The 18548-nt window shown below is 42.0% G+C and overlaps 1 protein-coding gene and 1 pseudogene across 11 annotated transcripts; both read right to left on the reverse strand.

Moving 5' to 3' along the window:
- Positions 1–1536: 1536 nt before the first annotated feature.
- exoc7 (exocyst complex component 7) lies at positions 1537–15848 on the reverse strand. 11 transcript variants are annotated; one of them, XM_046354425.1, is made up of 21 exons: positions 15644–15848; positions 15190–15255; positions 14823–15007; positions 14329–14434; positions 13914–14136; positions 12172–12339; positions 9513–9605; positions 8813–8881; positions 8156–8301; positions 7028–7180; positions 6766–6864; positions 6508–6570; positions 6307–6373; positions 5421–5459; positions 4844–4903; positions 4171–4291; positions 3451–3546; positions 3230–3293; positions 2581–2622; positions 2261–2394; positions 1537–2022 (listed from the first exon to the last, which is right to left on the reverse strand). In XM_046354425.1, the coding sequence occupies exons 1-21, from the start codon at positions 15701–15703 to the stop codon at positions 1920–1922; spliced, it is 2157 nt and encodes a 718-aa protein (XP_046210381.1). In that variant the 5' UTR covers positions 15704–15848; the 3' UTR covers positions 1537–1919. The 11 variants fall into 11 exon arrangements, with proteins under 11 accessions (XP_046210381.1, XP_046210372.1, XP_046210382.1 ...); XM_046354416.1 differs by lacking the exon at positions 5421–5459 and adding an exon at positions 10972–10983 and having other exon boundaries at positions 15644–15847; XM_046354426.1 differs by lacking the exon at positions 8813–8881 and having other exon boundaries at positions 15644–15847.
- Positions 15849–16963: 1115 nt separating this feature from the next.
- LOC124038756 lies at positions 16964–18539 on the reverse strand (annotated as a pseudogene).
- Positions 18540–18548: the final 9 nt, after the last annotated feature.

Genomic DNA, 18548 nt, shown 5'->3' on the forward strand with positions numbered 1-18548 from the left:
ATTTGATTTGCTGCATATACCCCGACTCTGCTTGCACAAAACGCAAGAGAAGTGACAAAGAAATTCATGTTAGCAGGCAATATGAACTAAATATGCAGGTTTAAAAATATATACTTGTGTATTGATTTTAAGAAAGGCATTGATGTTTATGGTTAGGTACACATTGGTGCAACAACAGTGCTTTTTTCGCGAATGCGCTTGTTAAGTCACCCATTTGGCGAAGAAGGCTGTGATTCAATGATAAATTAACAGGCACCGCATCGATTATATGCAACGCAGGACAAGCTAGATAAACTACTAATATCATCAACCATGTGTAGTTAACCAGTGATTATGTTAAGATGATTGTTTTTTATAATATACTTTTAATTCTAGCTAGCACCTTACTTTGGCTCCTTGCTGCACTCACATAACAGCTAGTCAGCCTGCCACGTAGTCTCCTCGTGGGGTGCAATGTAATCAGCCATAATCGGTGCCCAAAAATGCTGATTACCGATTGTTATGAAAACTTGAAATCGACCCTAATTAATTAGCCATTCCGATTAATCGGTTGACCTCTAGTCTGAATACCTTCCGAATGCACTGTATATCCAACCTGTTCTATCGTTCATTAGGGAATCTATTAGACCTTGACCTCTTGAACTGACCATTGATATTGCCTACTCTGCTGTCAAACTCCCCTCAAGAACTGACATAAAAAAAATTAAAACAAGAACTTTTCCCACTAGCACTGACTTTGCTGATAAATACTTTGCTGGGGGAGAATGTACTTGATACGATTGTGTTGTGATCTCTTACCAAGCTATTTTAAGATGAATGCACTAATTGTATGTTGCTCTGGATATATGACTGAAACGTAAATAGAAACGCTTGCAAACAATGCTGGGTATTAGTATTAATGTAGAGGAGCTGAATAATAAGGCCAAGTTTCCAGCAATAATCCTACTCCTATACCTTCCTGTTGCATCTACCTTTCAGACAATAATCCTACTCCTCTACCTTCCTACTGCTTCTACTTTTCCAGCAATAATCCTACTACTCTACCTTCCGATTGCTTTGACCTTTCAAACAATAATCCTACTCCTCAACCTTCCAATTGCATCGATCTCCAAGTTCTACAATTGATGTGTCGACTCAATCCAAACATTAGCTATCTCTCGACATTAGCATTTTGATGATTTCAGGATTTGGTGTGGTCGGAGAATAGTAGCTTATAAAATGTACAGATCCGACCACGCAATCCTTGTCATGCATTATTGCTGTATTCATCCAATCTGAACATATATTCTAGATTAAGCTAATATCTTGAAACAAATGGTTTCAAAGATTAAACTAATAGTTTCACCAGAATAACCATAATTTGGAATAAATGACAACAATAAGTGACAACTGGTAATTCTATTCTATTCACATCTGATACCTTTTCAATTAGATTAGTTATTAGTACACAACACACTGACTGGACAATTATATGTAGCTACTGTGCTGTTATGTAATTGCATTACCCACCACCAACAAAACAATAACAACATCATCTCAAATCACAGACTTTGCTTTATTAGATTCAGATGCTCATTGATTGGAGAACAAGAAAATTACATATAAATACTTTACTATATAAAAAAAGAGCATAAAGTATGAGACACCCATAGGGCAATGGGTGTCTCAGGGGAGGCAGGAGCTCTGGGGTTTATTCAGTAAAATTTTCCAAATGTTGCAGATGTAAATAGAATGAGTAGAGATGACACAATTCCCTATTTTATCTGACAGACAATCATATCTGTTCTACACAATGCATTTCTATGTGAACGTTACATCCTCCTGAACAGGCTCGAGTCATAGGGGACCCAGGAGGTCGAGCTGAGTGTTATGAGGGTTGGGGGTATGGTTACTTTGCGGGTGTGGTCAATGGGCGTGGCTTAGGCTGAGGTATCAAAAAGCCTCTCGATCATCTCCTCCACCTGCTCTGGACGATACTTGTGGTATTTCTCAGGATTTTTGGTGAACGAAATGTTGGCGTATCTGTGAAGGAATTCAACATTCATGATTAACAATGTTTTGTGTAAACTTACAGCCGTCCTTCTTAACTGAGCTGCGGAGAGAAAGGAAACCCTTTTAGCGAGGTTCTGACTAACAGAAGACGAACCCAGAAAATAAATACATTTCCTACAAGTTACAATGGTTACCATCCTTTACAATATGTGAGAGAGAGAGGAGGAATAACACAGATGTCACAGTAGTGGTGGTGCTTAAGACTCACCTCTGTAGGAAGGCCCTGTAGGCCTCGGATACCACTCTCCTCTGGGCGTGGCGGATGGCGTCTCTCTGCTCCTTGTCTGGGATGGCCCACATCTTCTGGATCTTACAGAGCTCCTCCAGACCGTCGTTGAATCCCTACAGATAGCAAGGGATCAGTCCATAAGGATACGTTTAAACCATACGTTCATGGAGCTTGAGATTAAATTGAAGGTATGTTGGCACATTTAAAAAGTATCCAATTCATCACTCTTGAATCCTCAGTATATCCTTGGTAGGGATTGAATGTGTTTTGTGTTACCTGTATGCTGTTGGTTATCTTACCTTAAACTTTTCTTTGATCACCTGACGCTCTTTGTCTTTCAGCTGGTTAGAGGGAACATATGAAAGGCCATTTACTTCACATGTACAGATAAAATAGCAAATGTGCACAGCAAGCTAAGCATCGCAAACAAGGCTGTATGCTTTGTATACACACCGAGTGTACATCCTTCCTTGCATTGAGTTGTCTTCAAAACAGCCTCAATTCGTCGGGGCATGGATTCTACAAGGTGTTGAAAGCATTCCACAGGAATGCTGGCCCATGTTGACACTAATGCTTCCCAGAGATGTGTCAAGTTGGCTGGATGTCCTTTGGGTGGTGGACCATTCTTGATACACATGGGGAAACTGTTGAGCGTGGAAAAACCCAGCAGAGTTGCAGTTCTTGTAACAAACTGGTGTGCCTGGCAGCTACTACCATACCCCTCTGACTGGCACACATACACAATCCATGTCTCAATTGTTTTAAGGCTTATAAATCCTTCTTTAGCCTCTATCCTCCCCTTCATCTACACTGATCGAAGTGGATTTAACAAGTGACATCAATTAGGGCAATCATAGCTTTCACCTGGATTCAGTCTATCGTGGAAAGAGCAGCTGTTCATGTTTTGTACACTCAGTGTACATACGCATATCAAGTAAACAGTCACACCTTGGTTCCTGGTTGGAAGGCAGGCATGTTCCGGTCCGTAATATGCTCTGTGACCTTGTACCAGCTAAAGAAAAGCAAGACAAACAACAGAATAGTATGTTATGTAAGATCACAGGAGATAGTTTACGTAGTGCAGGGAGTAGCTAGTGACTCAGGAACATGCTGTAGCTACATCTAAATGAGAGTGTACCCAGATGCCCTTCAGCCCATTATGTATTTACCTGCGCTGGTATATCTGTTTCTGCTGTTCTATCAGCTCTCTGTATGAACTCTCAGCCTTCTTCTGAGTCACTGTCACTAACTGGATCAGCTCAGACCTGAGGGAGGGACCGACACACGGACACACACAGGGTAATATGGTTAAAATAACACGTGACTTTGACTAAGTATATTCTTGCTTTATGGTATATCAATTCTCTGCCTGAGCATCTGCATTAGAAAAGGTGTTTGGCGCCGTGGCAATGCGTTTGTTGATTAGTGTTTACTGTAGGCTATATATATATATACAGTGCCTTGCGAAAGTATTCGGCCCCCTTGAACTTTGCGACCTTTTGCCACATTTCAGGCTTCAAACAAAGATATAAAACTGTATTCTTTGTGAAGAATCAACAAGTGGGACACAATCATGAAGTCATCTGTTTTTGATTTGTTAAAAAAGTTTGAAATATCCAATAAATGTCGTTCCACTACATGATTGTGTCCCACTTGTTGTTGATTCTTCACAAAAAAATACAGTTTTATATCTTTGTGTTTGAAGCCTGAAATGTGGCAAAAGGTCGCAAAGTTCAAGGGGGCCGAATACTTTCGCAAGGCACTGTATATGTTTGAGTAGCTGATATCAATAGGGTTACTAGAAGTTTCGAAAGATATCAATGGAAATGGTTTGTGTGTGAGGTCGTGCAGGCACGTTGGTGGGATAATAAGGGGATATCGGGGCCTACTTCTCCAGGGACTTGAGGATGTAGTTGTAGTTGTTGTGGAGGAAGATGGCACTCAGAGCAGAGTCCTCGTACACCTTGGATTTACTGAGAAGATTCAGCTGCAAGTTCCCCAACACTTTACCTGAGAGAGAAGCAAACCAGATTCAGAATCAGAGCCAAGGACATTTGTAAACTGTGCTTGGTTGGTTCCAACTGCACATTTGAATCATCTAGTTATATAAGATATATATGATCAACTTTATTGTCATTGAGGGGACGTTTGTGTTGGAGAAAAGTTATATAATGTGACCAAAACAAATCAAAGGTCTGTCCTTTATATAGCTACTGTACAAATGGATTACATACAGCGTGTATCTTTACTTAAAGGTAGACTCAGCGAGATGACGTAGATGCAATGTAAACAGCAGCAGTTCATTTCCGCAACAACTAAGAGCGTTGAAGGGTGAAAGTTAAACTTCTCCCCTGTTTTGGTCCTGTAGCAACCACCCTGTAACAGCGTGAAGCGAACCTTTGCACATGCTCAGATACTCTGTGTGACGGCATCGCGTTAATCGCAATATCAGCAGTGCTGCTCGTGGCAACATTAAAACGCCAAGTCTACCTTTAATTAAGCTCTTGATTTTCTTTATAACAACAACGTTTTAACATACACATCTTCATTTCCTAAACTTACATATGTAGGTGCTGAGAAGTCTCCTACTGAACTCAGAGCTGCTGGCTGACGAACTGGTCTCTGCAGATTGTAAAACAGTGTTAACATATCTATAACCACTGAGTTACATAATCCACTGTGTCACTGCTAATTCCTCAACTGGGATATAATATCATATCATCTTTCAGTTAATCTCCCATGATCTCTTTTGGGATTTGAATTATAGTCATTTTTATTCCTGTTCGAATAACTTAATTCATTAGAGGCGAAAGCTTAATTACAATTTAAATGTAAAATATATGGGAGAGTGTGACTGGCTGGAAAAACGCAATTTCCATAATACTGTAAGCACCCCAATATCATGATCCATGTTCCACAGTCTTTACAATCATATAAGGATGCAATACTACTACCCATACATACTATCGATGTATTTCTGTTAATGGGTTCTGTGTAACATTACTCATCCATTAACTAAATCCTAAACAACATGTTTGTTGATAAAAACCTGAGACCATTCATAAAGTCAGAAACGTATTAATGGCTCTGTCCTTCCCTACTCCTCTGGTAGTGAAGCACCCGTCTTGTGTTGGCTTACCTCGGGGGTCTAAAGGGATATTGTACGTGTCCCCCAGTACTTTAGGGCAGAGGCAAGGCAAAAAAGAGAGAGACAGAAAAGATGAGAGAAGCAAAGTGCAAAAGGTTAGAAAAGATATGTTAGTGCAGAGTAAGCAAAGTACTGTTAACAGCCAGACAGCGATAGGTAGAGAGTATGGTGGTTTATGGGTAAGGGGCATGGGGTGAGTGTATAGGGTCACGGTACTGGGATGCAGGAGGGGCATGAGGGACTAACCCGAACAGTGGGGGCCCCTTTTCATCCTTATTGCTAGTATGATTGGTCTTGTTATGACGGTCCATATCTAACCCTCTCAAAGGGTTCAAATGCTGATATGTGTGGTCATTGATGTTAGAAATGGTCACCCAGATAGTCCCTAGAAAGGGAACAGCCTGTCCATAGTACAGTATATGGAGTGTCTAGGGGCTCCCTCTAGAGGCAGAGAAAGGCGGTGCAGCAGCGATGGTGAGGAAGAGGTGAAGAAGAGATGAGTTCACGTCAGAAACACATTAGAGGAAGTTATAGACACAGACAGAGGAAGAAGGACCAGAAAGAACTCTGGAGGAGAGAAATGCTGATGTGACGTAACTGGAGATAAGGAGGATGTTTAGTTTCTATTACAAACATCAGTTGGTGGATACATGGGACTTCTCAGACAAATATGGGATGGTCTACTACTACCGTTTCAGAACAGACAAACAATGGACAGACAGAAGCTAGTGGACACTAACAGCAGACCGTCCCAAATGGCACCCTATTCCCTATATAGTGCGCTACGTTTGAACAGAGCCATATGGGCCCTGGTCAAAAGCAGTGGACCTTAGAGAATAGGATGCCTGGACAGGACAGTCCACTCAGCCCTCCCTACCTTGAGAGGCCAGCATAGCTCCGGCTGTCTCTTGGAAGTCCAGCAGCTGCTGAAGGAACAGGATGGCCTGGGGAAGAGAGAGAGACACCAGGGTGAGGAATAATGTAAGGGATGACGGTATGTGACATGGAGAGGCTAACAGCAACATAAGCCACTATATAAACTCCAGACTGTATGTCAAGATGGAGGGTGCTGGTTTACATTGCTGGTGAGCTCATGGACAGTTCCATCCTTAGGCATGTTGTACTCCTTGTCAGGGTCATTCTGTCATAGAAAAGAGACACAAAATATTTTTTCATTTTTCACTCTTACAAGAACACTAGGAGATGCTGGTCCTAATAAAATGTCCATACATATTATACTGTAAATAGTTTAGGAATAGTTTGTTGATGGGTTCAAGCTGTGTATAGTATGGTTGAAAGAGCTAAGGAGTGATCGGTGGAGGTTAGTTGCTCTTACCTTGATGCTGTCTGCAAACTCCTCCAGAGCTTTGGCTCCGATAGTCTCCATGGACGTGATGAGGGTAGGCAGCTTGTTCTTGGTACTGGCAGCTGTGCCCTGTAGATACATACCATGAAGGGAAAAGGGAAATTAGATCATAATACAATTTAATTCAAAAAGCTTTTTGTTGTCCAACGTAAAACTGGCTTTGGCATTACATTTCAGATGGTTTATTGTTAATTCATACATCTGCTTAAGTGAGGCCTGCAGGTTACATTACCTGGAGCGTGGAGTCAAAGTCTGGCTTGGTCTGTTTAAGGTGCCTGAGGATGGGGAAGATGGTGAGGACAGCAGAGTAGTCGTGTCTCATGATGGCCCGCCGAGCTGCCGCCACTATGTTGTCACCCTCCAGCATCAGGTTGTCCAGGGCTTCCTAAGACACAAGAAATCAGACAGAGAATCAGGAGGAGTCAGCTTCACTGTACATTATATCAGAGAGCCAATATCAGAGCCGGTACTTCACGCCTCTGTCAACATTCCTATTTTACTACTTTTATTACTTATTTCTTTACCATTTTGATAACGTGTATTGTACTGTTGAGGAGAGCTTGCAAGTAAGTATTTCACCATTCCATTTACACCCTGTATCCTGTGAATAAGGCCAATAAACTTTGATTTGACAACATTCTCTTTGAAAACAATCTTGTTATTTGCACAGACACAGTAAACTCAGGAGACCATAGATCATGTTATATTAGTCTTCTTCTGGGTAAGAAATGCCAATTGTTCACCTGTCTTTGGTTGAGACCTGACCATACAGTGAGGTATGATATTACTGTCCTCGTCTGACATGAAAAAGAGGCAACCGAAACGATAAAGGCCTGTGGCTTGCCTGTCTAAGTCCTGACCTGTATGAGGGAGTCATAAAGGCCTGTTACTTGCCTGTCTAAGTCCTGACCTGTATGAGGGAGTCATAAAGGCCTGTTACTTGCCTGTCTGAAGCCTGACCTGTATGAGGGAGTCATAAAGGCCTGTGGCTTGCCTGTCTAAGGCCTGACCTGCATGAGGGAGTCATAAAGGCCTGTGGCTTGCCTGTCTGAAGCCTGACCTGTATGAGGGAGTCATAAAGGCCTGTGGCTTGCCTGTCTAAGGCCTGACCTGTATGAGGGAGTCATAAAGGCCTGTGGCTTGCCTGTCTGAAGCCTGACCTGTATGAGGGAGTCGTAAAGGCCTGTGGCTTGCCTGTCTAAGGCCTGACCTGTATGAGGGAGTCATAAAGGCCTGTGGCTTGCCTGTCTGAAGCCTGACCTGTATGAGGGAGTCTTAAAGGCCTGTGGCTTGCCTTTCTGAGGCCTGACCTGTATGAGGGAGTCATAAAGGCCTGTGGTTTGGCTGACTGAGGCCTGACCTGTATGAGGGAGTCAAAGGTCTTCTTCTGGTGGTGTTCAGGGATGATCTCTGTGAGCAGGATGTATTCACTCTGGGCCAGCTTCACAAAGGCACTGATGCAGTGGATGTAAGAGTCGATCTCTATGTCCAGGACATCATCCTTCCCTGAGGGGCACATGGTGAGGTCAGTTAGGGGACAGGATGGAGATGAGACTTGGTGGACCAGAGTTGGGCAGGTTTCAATAATACCAACAATCCAATCCTGACTGAGAATTATGACTGTTTAGATATGTGTATTTACAGCATGATGTGCTACTTCCATGAATGGTGTTTTTTCCCCCAAGGGAGATAAATATTGGGCATGTAATTGTTCAAAATTATATTCACTGTATTTCAAAAGCAAAATGGAGAACGCCAGTAGGGGAGAATTTACTTCACATTGATATAATGACATTACCTGACCAGTATATAAGCTGAAAGGAACCACTGACTACTATTTGATGAGGTTTTTTTAAACAACAATAGCTAACTTTTTAACTGTCAGCACATATCCACTGGCTTCCATAGCTGTCAATGGATGTGTGCTGAACCTGGTATCACATCCCACGGGCTTGAATACTGGTGGGTGTCTTGTTCCCCATATGGACATTTTGGAGCAAACTTCCCCCTTACTCACCTGCTGCTGCCCCATGCTTGTCGGTCAGGGCATCTGACTGGTGTTTGACCCGCTGGTCATGATCGTGACCTGATGGGTGGGGGGAGGGGGGGTATAGTCATGGAACCAGGCTCATTCCTGGGGCCTATAGGCCAAGTGGTGAGCCTGGGACTCGCCTAGAAACATATACTGACCACCAAGCACCCAGCGGGGAAAGCAGAGAACACCCTTGTTGGGGGGCAGGGGGAGGTCAGGGGGACCAGTGGGTTTGTGAGTTTGTTTGACCTGTGTCTGAGATAGTTAGTGGATGTTATAGCTTTTACAGGAACCAGATTTACATGACTTTGAAAGACAGAAGTCACACCAGTTTAGACCTGCTGCAGTTCTAACACGTGTTGCAAGTAAACTTCTATTACCAAATACTACATTTCAATGTGGTATATTTCAGGCTAGCTAAAAAGGAGTTATGACATTCACCTTACACTGAAGATGAAACATTTGAATTACAACTATATTTTGTATTCATTAAACAACATAGCTTTTAAATTATTTGCAGCGTCTAACAGCCAGTGACTCTGTAGAGGTTCCTGTGTGTCTGTTGTTTAACAAAAACAACAAGTTAACCTGGACAAGAGCAACAGACCAGTAACCCCAGTACACTGGCATAGTGATAGAAAGAGAAAGACACCGAAGAGAAGACAACAAAGCCAGGGTGCGTTACCTTCCAAAGGAGTGAGGTTAGAGCCCCCCTTTTTCCCATCCAGACCATGCTGAGAGTACTGTTTGAGAAGGTTCTGAGCCTTGCGAATGGTCCCTGCTCCCACAGAGTGACACACAGACACAATCCAGGGGTCCACAGAGAAGAAAAGAAGATAGAGAAACGAAGTAGGAACGGGGGAAGAGAGGAAGAGAGCTAGGAAGTGTGATGAAGATACACCAACACCACATCCCTTCACCACCACCAATCATGAGTGAGAAGAGATGGGGGGGCAATGGGAACCGTGGCCTAGCACCGCTACTACACAACACAGAAATACAACTACAAGGTAGAACTACAGCACAGCTAGATAAACACACTATGACGGGGTGCGCCGAAGCACACTCCACCAGCAAGGTAACAAAAAAAAAATGGAAAGGTTAGGTTCATTATACAAACACAAACAAAACAGCCATCAGAATTAACAATACATTCATTTCAGCATTGTTATTATGGACATTCACTCACACTACTACTGTTATAACATTAACGTAGCATTGGTAGGTAAAATTGTTACATGGTTATATGTTTTACATCTTATAGACGTATAGATTCATACAAAAGCCTGAGTTAATGCAAACAAATAGAGAGCAAGTAAAACAGCACACGATTACGACTTGGGTTTGTGTGTTAGTAAGCAATTGATGTATTATTAGTAATATCAATGAAGTGGGAGACAGAATAGAAATAATGATGCAAAAATAGATCTACGTAGAAATATCTGAAACAATCCTCATTCCTCAACCTATGCTTTGCCTATGATGTTTTCAATTCTAGCAACGTAAGCTATTACTGAGCAATTTTTTAAATCAATTATAATAGAATTGAATATAAGCCATGTAGCAAATGCATTGTTATAGCATAGGAGCATTTAGTTATCGGATGTTGCAGGCCATGTGGTTAAATTACTTCTAAATCAAGCGGTATAAATATGTCCATGTTCTGCAATTGGCTGATTTTGATGGAGAAAATGTTAGCTTTCAGGTCAGTCAATATAAACCATCTATAAACTACCTGAAAATACTTTATAACTTTTTATATTGGTTGCAGAGCAGTCATAATACAGACAAAACCCCAAACACTCCTGGCAAACACCAAAGAAACCACAAAACTGAGAGTTCAAAATAAAGACATGCAAGATGCTTCTGTCAAGTCTGCCTCTTCCTCCTGTATCCAACTACATCAAGAAACCCCACTGGAGGTGACCAACTAACCTAAGTGACAATAACAACAAACTATCAATCACGCTGAATAGGGGAGTGGTAGCATAACTGTTTCCACATCAGATGGCATGATTCTACTTCACGGTGTTCTGGTCACTGACTACGGCACCCTCGTTTGTGGTGAAATGTGGCGTCCAGTTAACAGAAGCAAGAGATGGTAACGAGACGATAGAGAGACACACTAAAGCTTTTCTCTTTACCTGGGATGTAGACTGTCATCACCATCATCACAATACACATGAGGATTATAAAACAAGAGGAAAGCAGAGGGGTTAGTCGGGGTCATGACAAGGAGAGAGAAGGCAAAATCACAGGAACATATAGTCTACGTCCCAAATGGTACCCTATTCCTTACATACAGTAGCGCACTACTTTTGACCAGGGACCTATGGACCCTGGTCAAAAGCAGTGTACTATATAGGGAATAGGGTTCCATTTGGGATGTAATCATAGAAGGGGTGGTGAGGGACACTGTTGTCCATTAATAAGGCTGATGATGCTAGAGAAGCTCGGTAGTCGTGACGACAATGATGAATCATGCTCTCAGTGATTTGGAGGACACTTGAAACAGAATAGAATTACGCAAGAGGGGGAACTACAACCAATCACCTGATTCAGAATGTTCAGACCAGAGGGACATTCTTAAGTGTGTGAACTGTCTAAAATTGTATTACAGTGTATGATAAGATTATTTTGATATCTACACTGAGTGTACAAACATTAGGAACACATTCCTAATATTGAGTTGCACCTTCTTTTGCCCTCAGAAGAGCCTCAATTCGTTGTGGCATGGACTCTACAATGTGTCAAAAGCGTTCCACAGGGATGTTGACTCCAATGCTTCCCACAGTTGTGTCAAGTTGGCTAGATGACCTTTGGGTGGTGGACCATTCTTTATGTACACGGTAAACTGTTAAAGAAGAGAAAAACCCAGCAATGCTGCAGTTCTTGACACACTCAAACCGGTACGCCTGGAACCTACTTCCATACACTGTTCAAAAGGCACTTCAATCTTTTGTCTTGCCCATTCACCCTCTGAATGGCACACACACATTCCATGTCTCAATTGTCTCAAGGTTTACAACTCCTTATTTCACCTGTCTCCCCTCCCCCATCTACACTTACTACGGTGGATTTAACAGGTGACATCAATAAGGGACAATAGCTTTCACCTGGATTCACCTGGTCAGTCTGTCATGGAAAGTGCAGTTGTTCATAATGTTTTGTACACTCAGAGTGTATATTCCTGTTTGTGGTGAACTTGTGGGAGATATGAACCTGTTTGTGGTGGGTATGATTTTAGCATACGGATGAGTGTGATAGTGACACTATAGCTATAGTTGAATCATCATGGAGGCACAGCAGAGTGTAATGTTACCGGGCCGCAGCAGGGCACTGACCTGGTCTCTTGGGTGCCTTCTTAGTGGGAGTGTCCTTGCGTTTGGTCTGAACGGCTGGTGAGTAGAGGATGCCAGAAGAGGCAGAACTCTTCCGGAAGTGGTCTTTCAAACCCTTGATGGAGCGGTCCAACTGATTGGAGCGGATCTGGAAGTAAACGTTCATAAAGTCTGCAGAGCAGAGAGGAGATGTGGTCAAGAGGAGAGGACAACTATCATACATAAATATGGTTATGAAATCTACATCTGTGTTAAGAGGAGGTTTTGAGTACAACTGTTGAACATAATCATGAAGTCTGCAGAGGTAGAGAAGAAGTGGTCAAAACTGGACGATAACCACCATAAAACCCATAATTATGGAATTGACAAGGGTGTGGTAGGTTCTGAGTACACCAATTCAAGGAAAAGATTTTCAACTTATCATGTAGTGTGCTGAACGGGATCCTTGGGACGTCCTAACTCTGACCTCCCCCCATTGAAGTTGAAAACGGTTAGGGTTAAGTTAGGGGTATGGTTAGGTTTATGGTAGGGGTGTCCCAAGGATCCCGAATAGCACTAACCATGAGAGAAGGGGCAGCTAGTCTGTTTCTGCCACTTACGGTTCCTGAGGGTGAGATGGGTTGATGCTGTTAGGGATCTCATCTGACCCTATCCACCGTCCTGCTACTGCTCTTCCTGCTGGCTGACTGAATCCTCATCCTCCTCATTGACACTGGCTTCATCTGAGTGACCTGTACTGCAATCTCCTATTTCCCTGTTATCTCTCCTCAACACGTAATCCACATAACATCTATATAATAGTATTAAGTCTACACGTAATGGAGCAGGTTGAGAGTTTCAAGTTCCTTGGGGTCCACATCACCAACAAACTGACATTGTGCAAGCACACCAAGACAGTCCTGAAGAGGGCACGACAAAACCTATTCCCACTCAGGAGACTGAAAAGATTTGTCATGGGTCCCCAGATACTCAAAAGGTTCTACAGCTGCACCATTGAGAGGATCCTGATTGGTTGCATTACTGCCTGGTATGGCAACTGCTCAGCCTCCGACCGCAAGGCACTACAGAGGGTCATGCATAAGGCCCAGTACATCACTGGGACCGAGCTTCCTGCCACCCAGGACCTCTATACCAGGCGGTGTCAGAGGAAGGCCCTAGAAATGGTCAGACTCCAGCCACCCTAGTCATAGTCTGTTCTCTCTGCTACTGCACGGCAAGCGGTAACGGAGCACCAAGTCTAGGTCCAAGAGGCTTCTAAACAGCTCCTACCCCAAAGCCATAAGACTCCTGAATAATCAAATCAAATGGCTACCCAGACTATTTACATCCCCCCCACATGACTCTGTACTGGTACCCCCTGTATATAGCCTCGCTATTGTTATTTTACTGCTGCTCTTTAATTATTTGTTACTTTAATTTATTTTCTTTTTAAAAATATTTTTCTTAAAACTGCATTACGGGTTTAGGGCTTGTAAGTAAGCATTTCACTGTAAGGTCACCAGTTGTATTCGGCCCATGTGACCAATGACATTTGATTTGATTTATGTACTACAAAATAGAATCAGCATCCTTTGAAAAGAAACCGATGACACCTTCAAACATGAAATGGACATCAATGGAAGAGTGAGTGCATTTCATGTACAGTACAAGTACCCTGGTTGAGTCCATACTCCAAGGGACTATGCTAAAGGAGAAATGACTGGGGACAGAGATCAGTGACAATGTATAAAGTGTGGGTGATCTACCCTGGTTGCGTCCGTACTCCACCAGCCAGCCAGAGATACAGATGATATCCTGTAGCACGGCCTCAGGGAGGTGTTCTAGAGTCACCTCCTCCTGAACCTCCAGCTCCTCATCTACAGTGATGGCATCCAGGATCAATATGGGAGGAACAGGCTTACTGTAGCGGGTCAGCAGACCACGGAACTCAGCCTCCAGGAGCTCCTTACCCTTCTCAAATCGTGCTTTCTGTAGATAGCAAAAAGTACAGCGAAGTAAGTATTTATTGTTGAGAATGTATTGTTATTGATAACAGGATGTGAGGAAGGAAATTAGAGGGAGTGAGAGAGAGAGGGGGGAATGAAAGAGAGAATGAAGAGAGAAAGAAAGAGAGCAAGAAAACAAGAGTGAGCGAGAGAGACCGATATTTGAGTACTGTACCACTGTATTGAGCTCAGGGCTATCTGGGTTGTTGTCCTGAAAGTACTCAACAGCTTTCTGGATCTTGGCAATGCAGGCCAGGTACTCATCTAGTCTACCCGTTGGCCTGGAACATAGAAACATAGCACCAGGTATCAGCTAAGATATTTTGCCTGGACTGTTCGCTAGTAGTTAAAAGCTAGTAGTTAACAGCAGTAGTAAACAGCACTGCTTACAGTACTCTCTACTCCAACACAGGAAGCAATAGGACAGTGCTGAATAAAATATGATGACTGTCATATCATGGAAGATTAAATCCAAGGATGACAGGATAATAGTTAAGTAGAGCGTGATAATGCAAAAATAGCCTTACGCCGACTTTTGGGTCAAAATGTTACACTCAATAAAACTGCGTGAACATTTTATTTATTTTCATTTCATTTAACAGCGTGCAGCTGTCTATCTAAATAGATGCCAGTCTCTCTCTCTGTCTGTCTGCCCTGTCTGACTCTCACCCCTCTCTGATGATCTTGTCGGTGTCCTTGGCTACATGGTAATAACTGATGACATGGTCCATGCAGGACAGGGTCTTATCCACATTCTCCTGAAGCCTCTGTAGGTTCTCTGTCTGCTTGTGTACTGGGATGATGGAGTTCTCCAGCTGCATCAGACGACTCTCAAACGATGACAAGATGGACACCTGCATGGGAGCAGTGGTGGGTTGCAGAACGAGTCAGCAGTAAAATAACAGTTTATGTGGAATTATTAGGCCCAGGTTTCAAGTGTACAGTACAGATTATGAGAATGTCAAAAAATAGTTGTCTGGAAAGGAACCATTTACTTTTGTATTGAGTGGGAAAAGAGTGTCAACCTGCAACATACCATCCCTTTAGTCAGCTGATCACTCTTCTCCATATTCTCTCGGATGAAGGACAGGGTTTCCTGTTCCTGTTACTCATAGAGGGAATGAACGAATTATGACAACAGCGGCACGAGATGCAGGATAGTGACAGGGATGTCTACAATACAGCCTAGCTTGGTTCTGTTGGAACATCTGCTTATCAACCATTCCTAGTGTAACGTTAAAGGTCTGAGAACGCTGATCAAAGAAAAACGCCTCAGTGTGGCTGTGTTACGACAGGTCAAGTCGGGTATGACTGTGCAGTGTACACTTGTAAACTCATTTGAACAAATTACACTTATAACATGTATAGAGAGGACAACATGTAGTAGCCAAAGTCAAATGTCGCTTTGCTAGTAAATAATGCTAGCTATCTAACGTTAGCTAGTTAGAGATTTCTCCCATTTCCTTCCCTTCCCATTTCCTGAAACCGACCTGTTTTAGTTTCTCCTCTATCTCTCTCTTCCTCGCGGACGCATCCTCGGTCGGAATCATCCTGGGTGTTTTTGGCAAACGTAGATACAGAAGAAAGGCCACCAATATTGAAAATATAATAGCAAAAGCTATTCAACAAAATAATAACAATGACCCCCAGATTCTCATCAGCTGGGGCGGGGCAATCCAAACGAGTTCGCTTCCGTATCCGTCTTCTCCACATCAGTCATGAACAGTGGCCATCTTTGTTGTGACAGAAAACGTTGCAATAATGTTCCACAAGGTGACGCTGTCGATCCTAACATTTATTGCGCACTGAATATAACATGACCAACGCACCACTGATGTAAGAAGGCTTATGAGTTACTTTAAAATACTGATTCAATTATGCCACATCATTTAATTGAATGAAAATACCTTCCCATCAAGTTCCCATGAGTAAAACTATGAAACAGAGGGGTGTAATTAAATCATTTTTTCTTCACATGTGCCGAATACAACAGGTGTAAACTTTACCCATGAAATGTTTACTCACAAGCCCTTAACTAACAATGCAGTTAAGAAAAAAGAGTCGAGAAAATATTTACTAAATAAAAAAAAATAAAAAAATAAAAAAATAAGTAACACAATAAAATAACAATAATACAGGGGGTACCTGTACCGAGTCAATGTTCGGGGCACAAGTTAGTCGAGGTCATTTGTATTTGTAGGTAGGGGTAAAGTGACTATGCATATATAATAAACATCGAGTAGCATCAGTGTAAAAACAAAGGGTTCCTGTGTGTACTCTTTGACCCCACACATCAAATTAAAATGAAAGATTTTAGATTCCTAAAAGTTTAGTAATGCACTTCATGCAGTAAATCCAGAAAAACTCAAACACACAGCTCATTTTGGAAATGTTATAAATGTATTTCCGCAAAAATATGCCTCATTTTTTTTTATACATAAATATACTATTTACACATGAACTTGATCTTCTATATGTCTTTACAACCATCAGTTTTATACAGGCAACATTTTTGTATAATACAAGTCAGAAACAACATTTCACTGTATTGTATAAAGGGATAATATGTAAAACAACACATGAAACAGATAATGCTTTGAGTCAGTATAGCTACAGTGGAAAAGCACAGGCTTATCTAGAAATTATCATTTTTCTCTCTTTAAATGGTATCATAATGTGAAAACTCTTCAGAGGTAAGCAATGTCACAAAATGTTTCTATTTTGCATTAGATTCTAGTAAAACTCTAGGTATGCTGTAGCATTCAAAATAATGCAAACATAAGTTAAAATCTGAGAGCAGTCACCCTTCTCTATGACTCTTCTTGTTTAGTCATTGCCTGTCAGAGAGAAAACACACAAAACAAAAACACAACATTAGATACGCACACAAAATCCTGATTTAAATAAATACAGACAGTTCTTGTCCATTTCAGTAAGGCCGACACGTTGTATCCCAATTCTCCATCCGTCTTCCGAAGTATGTCAGGGAGCCTTCAAGTGCACACTTCTGGAAATGGATGGAGAATCAGGACTTTTATTTATTTATTTATTTTATTTCACCTTTATATAACCAGGTAAGCTAGTTGAGAACAAGTTCTCATTTGCAACTGCGACCTGGCCAAGATAAAGGAAAGCAGTTCGACACATACAACAAGGCTAAAAAATAACTAGCCCACTTCATTTTGAAAGAGACGATGGTGCTGATGAGTAATGTGAGCAGTGATGCCTTACACAGTATGTCTGACAATGAAGCAATCTCCACAAATTGAGAGAGCACTGGCAAAGCTAAGAACTAACACTTAACTCAGCTGTGTTGACACCCATGTGATATTCACTTTAAAATATAATGGACTAGATTTGACTAACCAGCCATTTGATCTTGAAGGAGAAGATTGTTCTGAAGACAAAGTAGACCCAGATGACTGGACACATGACCAGGCCCAACCAGAAGATCCTCGACTTGGATCTGACACCAGCTGCTTCGAATTCCCCCAAGGCTGATAGGAAAGAGAGGACATTCTCACATCTGTGGATGACAACTAGCTTGTTGACCAAGTAAGTGTTTGTCAATACAAAGTGCTGGTTAAATTCTAGGATTGAGGGTTATAATGCTTTGAGTGTATCCAAAGAAAGTACACCTCAAGATTGGGAGAGACCACATGTATATACAGTAATAGGCTTTGTTATGACATCACAATCTAGAGTTGATACAGGTTCTATGGAACTAGGTTTTACCACTACAGAAGAAGGTAATTCAGTGGAGGGCAGTTAGTTACTATCTGCCCCGAAAAGATTGGGATGTGTGTGACCTACCTTTCTGGACTCAAACAACCCAGTGGTTTTTTCTATCATCCATCCACCTTGTTCCACCACCTCAGGCCCACCATCAACCACCCAGTGATGTTCTGAAATATGGTAGAGGAGTCAATACATCATTAGGCTACTTAGTTAAACAAAAGAGACAGAGGGTTGACAATATTTACACATGTTATATTGATATTTTATTGGTCTTCTATTGTGGTTCTATTGGAGTTATATTACTATTCTATTCTATTAGTATTCTATTACTATTCTATTGCTGTTTTGTTCTACAGTATTACTGTTTAGGGCCTACCTTAACAGTCCAGAAGTCAGCTGACAGGAAGAGGATGACGGTGACCATACAGACAATGAAGTTACTGCTGAGGAGCTCACAGAGTAGGTACATCAAGATAGCACTCTGAGCATCCTGAGGAACAGGTGGAAGGAGGAGACCATTGGATGCCTGTAAAATATGATATGAATGGGACTGTGGCTTGTATTCAGGGCTGAAAGCCATTGAGTTATATTGTTTTCTGGCTGAGCCACTGAGTGCAATGCTGAATCAAATTTCTTGATTTTAGTCATCTTTGACTA

This window comes from Oncorhynchus gorbuscha, linkage group LG06 (genome assembly GCF_021184085.1).
Source record: "Oncorhynchus gorbuscha isolate QuinsamMale2020 ecotype Even-year linkage group LG06, OgorEven_v1.0, whole genome shotgun sequence".
Taxonomy (NCBI): domain Eukaryota; kingdom Metazoa; phylum Chordata; class Actinopteri; order Salmoniformes; family Salmonidae; genus Oncorhynchus; species Oncorhynchus gorbuscha.